This window comes from Myotis daubentonii, chromosome 14 (genome assembly GCF_963259705.1).
Source record: "Myotis daubentonii chromosome 14, mMyoDau2.1, whole genome shotgun sequence".
Lineage (NCBI taxonomy): Eukaryota > Metazoa > Chordata > Mammalia > Chiroptera > Vespertilionidae > Myotis > Myotis daubentonii.
Window position 1 is genome coordinate 25,814,885 of NC_081853.1, and position 7,119 is coordinate 25,822,003.

Sequence of the window (7,119 nt, forward strand, 5' to 3'; positions counted from 1 at the left end):
TAACTGGAATTTTGCTACTGTTATGAATCGTCATGTAAATATCTGATATGCAGGATGTATTTTCATTGTTACAAACTGAACATAATTAAAGCATAGTGATTAATCACAAAAACAATACGTAATTATATATTGTGAAATATTTATTTCTAATTACAAATATGTGTTTTCCGATGGTCTTAGGTGACCCCTGTGAAAGGGTCGCTCAACCCCCAAAGCGGTTGCGACCCACAGGTTGAGAACCACTGCTCTAAAGCCTCCTCCCTCCTCTGAGCACACGCTGCCCAGCTGGCTGTTCCACACACCGAACACATTTTCCTCTGATGTACTCTTTTCCTCCGCCTGCCATTTCTAGGCACTGCATGTGAGATCTTAATCTGCCCACATCCTCAGAAGACACTGGCCGGTTTTACAATGAGAAAGCATGAGGCCCAGAGATCACACAGGGAGGAGAACAGAACTCAAGGTCAGCTTTACCCTCACCTACTTGGGAATCAAAATGGATGACTTTCCCAGGGTGGGGAGGGATAGTAACAGTCTTCTGGCCCAAGCCCTGTCTATCTCTCTAGGTTAGAAGGTCATCCTGGCCAACCTCACGGGAACCCCTTCTCCTGAGTCCTACCAAGTGTCTCTGCTTATACCCTTGGCCACGGGGGGCTCACTCCCAGCCCCATTCCAATTCCATCTATAAAGCCCATCTTGGGAGCTGTCTCCCTCCACCTCCACCCAGCATTTCAACCCCTAAATTGGTTCAGAAAACGCCTTCTTGACAATGAGCACCCACCCACCACATGCCAGTTTAAAACCGCCTGAGGGTTTTTTTTCCACCTTTACTATAAAAAGACACCTTGAAAATGAAGCATTGACATTTCCCTGTCAGTTTTCTTTTTGATTTAAAAACACAAATACGATGGTCATTCAAAGGTGACAGTGGGGGAGCTCGGGGAAGGAAGGAAGGCTCAACCTCACCCAGCTCAGTGGTTGAGCATCCACCTATGAACCAGGAGGTCACAGTTTGATTCTTGGTCTGGGCACATGCCTGGGTTGCAGGCTCGACTAGTGTGGGGCGTGCAGGAGGCAGCCGATCAATGATTCAATTTCATCACTGATGTTTCTATCTCTCCCTCTCCCTTCCTCTCTGAAATCAATAAAAAATATATATTTAAAATTTTAAAAAAGACTCAGCCTGCCCTTGCCTTGCTGGTGACCCTGTACCTCAGTTTCCCCCCTTGATAGCTGTGGCAACTTCCCAAACTTGCTTTCACCTCAAACATGAGGTGACGGAAGGAATCCACACTATACGCAAGGAAGGCTAATTTCCTCACTCCCATTTTATCAAAATAGTCCAACAGCCCCAAATATGCCAAAAACAATCAGGGACAAAGCTGGGGCCCTCGGAGGTTCCCCGCCTCTGACCTCACACCTCAGTAGCTCCTCCCTTCTCTGCCAGATTCCCAGATGGAAGGTGGCAGTGGATGCTGACACTTCATTGTCTTAAAGGTGGACAGCAGAGGAAGAAGCCTGCCCAAAATTACCCCGACTGAGGCTGTGGGGTTGAGAGACCCCCAAAACAACGGTGGGCCCTGGCCAGGTGGCTCAGTTGGTTGGAGCATCATCCCGTACGCCAAGCGGTTGCGGGTTTGATTCCTAGTCAGGGCACATACCTGCGTTTCAGGCAACCCTGGTCTCTCCCCTCCTCTCTCTCTCTCTAGAAATCAACAAAAAGTGAGGGGGGGGGGCAGGGAAAGTGGGAGGCATCTGTAAACTGTCAACAATAAAACAATTTAAGTAAATAAATATAAATACATATCAATAAAAACACATCCTCTGGTGAGGATTAAAACAAAACCAAACAAAAAAGCCCACAACGGCAGGAAGCCGAGTTTCCAGAGGCCTGGCCAAGCCACCTCCCTTGCCTGGAGGTCAGATGTCCTTGGAGAACAGATGGAAGGACAAGGTGCTGTCCCCTAGCCCAACTTCCATCTGATGCCGGGCCAGGCTGGGCAGCTTCCTTCCCCTCCATCCTGTCGGTCCCCACCTCTGGGGCTACATCCTGGCAGCCAAATCTGTCCCAAGCCCACTGCTTCCTTCTCTGCCCCCCGATGGCCCATCAGGTCCCCAAGAACAAGGCCTGGCCCACCGCCTGCACTGCTGCGCCCAGCGCCCACCCGCGGTGAGTGTTGGAGAAATATCTGCGAATGAGTGAGTGCATCTCCTGCCTGGGAGATGGCACCAGCCTCCCAACTACTCTCTCCCTGTCTCTCCTCTTTCCTTCTCACCAATCGCCTAGGGACTTTCTAAAATAATTATGTTACAAATGATCATAGTAAGCACTGGCCAGGGAGCTTAGTTAGCGACAGCATCCTGCCGATATGCCAAGGTTGCTGGTTTGATCCCCAGTCAGGGCACATGTAAGACTCAACCAATGCATGCATAAATAAGTGGAACAACAAATCAGTGTTTCTCTTCTCTCTCTCTCTCTCTCATCAATAAACAAAAAATATGTATATAAAATAAAAATGTTTCATTAATAAAAAATAAAATGAAAATAATCATAGTAATTGCAAGCACATGTGCCAGCCACTCTACGAAGAGCTTCCCAAGTATTAGCTCATGGAATTCCCACCTGCAGAGTAAGTACTTTTATTATCATTCCCATTCCACAGAGGAAGACATGCAGATGCTCATTCAAGTCATATCACTCCTCTGGCTAAAACCCTTCATGGCTCCCAATGTCCCCAGGATACAGTACCAATTCCATCATACGGCCAACCTGCACCCTGCAGGCCCCACCCGTCTCCCCACTCCGTGCAGTTGCTCTAGCCCATTTGCTGTATCCGACCTGCAGGTGTTTTGCATAGGCTGTTCCCCCTGCCTGGACCCTTCCCTCCTCTCCTGCCAGCCTCAGGTGGCTGGCTACTCCTGCTCACCCACCTCTGCTTTGATATCACTCCCCCAGGAAGCCCCTCTCCTGGCTCCCACATCCCTCCAGCTGTAAGAGCCTGGCTACACCTCAATCCTCTGCTCGCCTGCATGACCCACAGGAGCAGAAACCGAGTCACCTTTGTCCCCCAGTGCACAGGCCCGGGCACCCAGTAGAGGTTTAGAAATGTTTATTGAGGTTTCTAGAGGTGGGAGAGGGTGGAGTCATCTCTGCTGCAGAAGAAGCCAAAACAGGTCACTCTTTGCTGTTCAGGATCAAGCCCAGACTTAACGTTGATACTGTCCCCTGGGGTAATGGCAACAGGAACAGCATGCCTCTCTCTACCAGGTGCTTATTATGTGCCAGATAAGCGCTTCACACTAATTAGTTCATTTAGCCCTGAGAGATTTGTTGTTATTATTCCCACTTTACAGATGAGGACATGGAGGCACGGAGAGGTTAAGTCCGTTGCCAAAGTCACATAGCTGGGAAGTGGCAGAGCAGGGTTTGAACCCAGGGTGCGCAGTCCAAATTCTTAACCTATAACGGGGGAGCTGGCAACAGCCTGGAGCAAGAATAATGGCCACCCTCCCCACCCCCACCCGGGGGCCTTGATTTTACACATCTGGGAGAGCCTGCCCAGTGGCACTGGCCTGTGCCTATAGCTGGGTATGGGGAAAGGGAGAGGGATGGGGAGGACACAGGGAGAGTGACTGAGAGCTGAGAATCCACCTCACCTTGGGGTCAGGAGGAGGCCCTTGGCCACTCTGTCCCTGGGGCTGTGTCCTTGGAGTGGCCCTGCCCCCTAAAAAGAAGGAAGCCCCAGCCCCCTTCAACAGAATGAGTCACTGCATGAGGCCAGGCTGAAAATAATGGACCTTAGGAACTGGGAAGGTTCCTGCCAGAGGGGGGGAGGAGACTGTGGAGGCCCAAGGGGACAGACTCACCGAGGGCTTGGATGGACATGCAGGGCCTGGAAAGGTTGAGGAAAGGCTTTGGTCCCCCAACAAGGTCTTCCTTCCATAGAGTAGGGCCGACGCCCCACTCACTCCTAGCCCTGAGACCTCCATAAACAAAACTCACCCCTCAAACACAGCCCACTGGGGTATGTAGCTCTGGGAAGAGGAATGGTGGATGTCTCAACCACAGCGCTGGGCGGCCAGCCCTCATCTGGCTGGCCCCTGCTCCCTGGGACAGTCTGCCCTGCTCACCCACCGTGACCTTTATTCTCAGGGCAGCCAGCCAGCCGGGTGGTGGGCAGCCATGGGAGCCTGACTATAAGAGAAGGAATCTGCGTTTTCTGTAAGTCCCAGCGTTGGGCACACCCACGGCAGAATAATTAAGCTCATGAGATGCTTGCCACAGCCTGAGGACCACAGAGAAGGAATGGGGCAGGGCAATCGGGGGCCCGGCCCCAAGGAGGGCTCTGTAATCACCAGGAGTCGGTTTGGCATTTGCAGAAGGAGAAACGGAGGCTTCCTAAGGCAGTGGCAAAGCCTGGGGCTCAAATGGATCCTCAGACTCTGACACAGATGCAGAGTGTGGAAAGGGTGCAGGGTTCCATTTCCCAGGGCCCCCTAAAGAAGTGACCCCTTGCTGGTGCGCCTACTTGGAGAGAACTGCACAAAATTCCCTCGGCACCCTTATGTCACGTCCACACAACTTCAACACACACATTGATCCCTGAACCTGGCCCCCCCTCCCCCTTCACTCCCCAACCCAGCTCCAGACACTTGGGTCCCCTTCCCACCAGCTGGTGTGCCCCCACGCCTGGCCCCTCCTCATTCCCTCCTGAGCCTCCGGGCCAGTCCTACCCCCGGCATACCCCCCTGGCCCTGGCACCTCCCCACTGAGGCCTTTGGTCAGACTCACACTCACTTGCCGCGTGCTCACCGCCCATGACCCACCTGCAGGTGCACACCTGAGCTATATATACACCTTGAGCTCTCTTCAGCACGTACCCATCCACACCACAACCTGAACCCCTCCCACACACCTAGGTATGCGCACCTGTACGCCAGCACTCAACTGAATGACCTCACACGCACACCTGGGCCATATTCGCGCTAGTTGCCCCCATCTCAGCTGACACCTGTACCCCCAGAGTACAACTAAGTCCCCGCAAATGCACCTGTGGCCCAGAGTCCACACTTGTGTCCCCGTACGCTCGCACCAGTGACCCGCTAAGCGCGCAACCCGCCTAGTTACCGGCCCGCTCTCCCTTGGCGACCTGAGCTGGCTCCCCCGCACCGCCTGGACGTACCTGGATGTTGCGCTTGCTGTCGCAGCCTGGCCCGGTGCCCTGCACCACGCTGTCGAGCACCGCCACCACGTCGGATGCCGGCTCCACGAAGCAGGCGGTGCGCGCGGCGCGGATGGCCGCTTGCACGTCGGCGAAGCTGAAGGCGCAGAGCGCGGCGGGAGCCGCACGGGGCGCGGGGACCCCCTGGGGCCGCTCGAAGACGGCAAAGAGCAGCTCGCGTGCGGGAAAGACCGACACCAGGCGGCTGTAGAGGTCGCCGCGGCCCGCGCCGCCCGCGCACTGCAAGCCCAGCTGGATGTAGGACTCGGTGAGCTTCTTGGCGTCGCCGCCGGCGCCGCGAGGCAGGCAGATGCGCGCCAGGAGGCTCCGCGCCTGGCTCTCCTTGTCGCCCGCACGCGCCTCGCTGGTGAGCGCCAGGTACGCGTAGGACGGGGCGCCCCGCGGCGGGTCCGGCGGGTGCAGGAAGGCGCGCACGAAGCCCAGCTTGTGCTGCTCCTTGGCCCCCTGCTTGATCTTGAGGATGTTGTCGTCGGAAGGGTTGAGGTCGAAGGTGAAGAGCTTGGCCAGGTCGCCGCGCGCGTCCAGGGAACGGATGGCGATCTCGGGCGTGTTCTCAAAGCGGTGGTCCTCCAGGCTGCGGTTGCGCGGGAAGAAGGCGCTGCCGTAGCCCGTGTACGTGGCGCCCACGAGGAGGCGGCTGCCCCCGGTGCCGGCGGCGGGCGGCAGCACCAGCCCGACGGTGGACGCGTTCGGGTGGTTGGCCGCCACGTTCAGCATGCTGGGGAACACCGTGACGGGCTCTGCGGACGGCGCGGCGGGCGGGAAGCGCACGGCCACGGCCGAGATGTTGCCCCGGCGCCGCAGCTGGCAGAAGCCCTGGTAGATGGAGCCGCACACGACCACCAGGCCCTGGCCCGGGTCCAGCTGCAGGATCTTGTTGTAGTTGTCGGTGAGCCGCCGCGGGTGCTCGCAGGAGGCCTGCGGCAGCTGCGGGGCGTGACACAGCGGGCTGTCGGCCACGGGACCCACGGCCGCCTCGGCCTCCAGGCTCAGGTTGGCGCTCGACAGCTGGTAGAGGCGGTTGACGGCCGCCAGGTACACCGTCCCCGCCGCGCCGTCCAGGGCGAAGTTGTTGGTGGGCGTGGGCGAGGGGAAGCGGCGCTGGATCTCCAGGGCGCCGGCCCGCGCCGCCCCCAGCAGCAGCAGCAGCAGCAGCGGCGGCAGCGGGCACGGCCGCGGGGCCCGGAATGGCGGGCGCGGCGGCGGGGGGCTGGTCGCGGCGGCCCGGGCGCTACGGGGTGCGCCGCCCGCGGCGCGACGAGCCATCCGGGCGTGCGCGGGCTGCGCGGCACGGCGAGTGCATGGGGCGCGGCGCGGCCGGGAGCCGGGAGCCCGGAGGAGGCAGGAGGCGGGGGGCGGGCCCGGGCCGCGAGGCGCTTCCTGCCCGCGCCAGCCGCCCCCGGCCCCGGCGCCCCGGCCGGGCTCAGCGGCGCAGCGCAAGCCGGGGGCGGGGCGGGGGCGGCTCCGTGGCAGACACGCCCTCGCGCCGCGCCCCGCCCGGCCGCGCCCCGCCCTCGAGCCCCTGCCCGCCCCCCCGCCCACCTTCCCGAGCGCCCGGGCGGGCTCCCCGGGCTGCCCCCGGGCCCCGCCCCGCCCTCCGGCTGCCAGACCCCGGCTTGGCTGTCGGAGGGTCTCGCCGCCCCGCGCTCTCCAGGACCCTCCTGCGGGCGCGGCGTCCACGGCCCGAGGCTCCCTTTCCCGGCGTCGCCTCCGCCTCCGTCGCTTCTTCTTTCCTTCCTTCCTCCTGGCTGCTCGGCCCGTCTCGCTCGGGCTGGGTTTTTGCTTTCTTTCCTCTCTTTCTCCACCCTCCTCTCTCTGTCTCTGTCTAACCCCCTCCCCGTGTATGTTGTCTCTCTTTCCCCTCTCTGTCTTTCTG

General features: G+C 58.8%; 1 protein-coding gene across 2 annotated transcripts in view; it reads right to left on the bottom strand.

The window, feature by feature from the left end:
* The window catches only part of PLXND1 (plexin D1), a 53,375-nt gene extending 46,704 nt beyond the window's left edge, over positions 1-6,671 (bottom strand). The window contains exon 1 of one of the 2 annotated variants that reach the window (XM_059663664.1): positions 5,184-6,671. In XM_059663664.1, the coding sequence (XP_059519647.1) occupies positions 5,184-6,509 (1,326 nt within the window). In that variant the 5' untranslated portion in view covers positions 6,510-6,671. The remainder of the gene's footprint in view (positions 1-5,183) is intronic. The other variant, XM_059663663.1, reaches the window with a different exon arrangement.
* Positions 6,672-7,119: the final 448 nt, after the last annotated feature.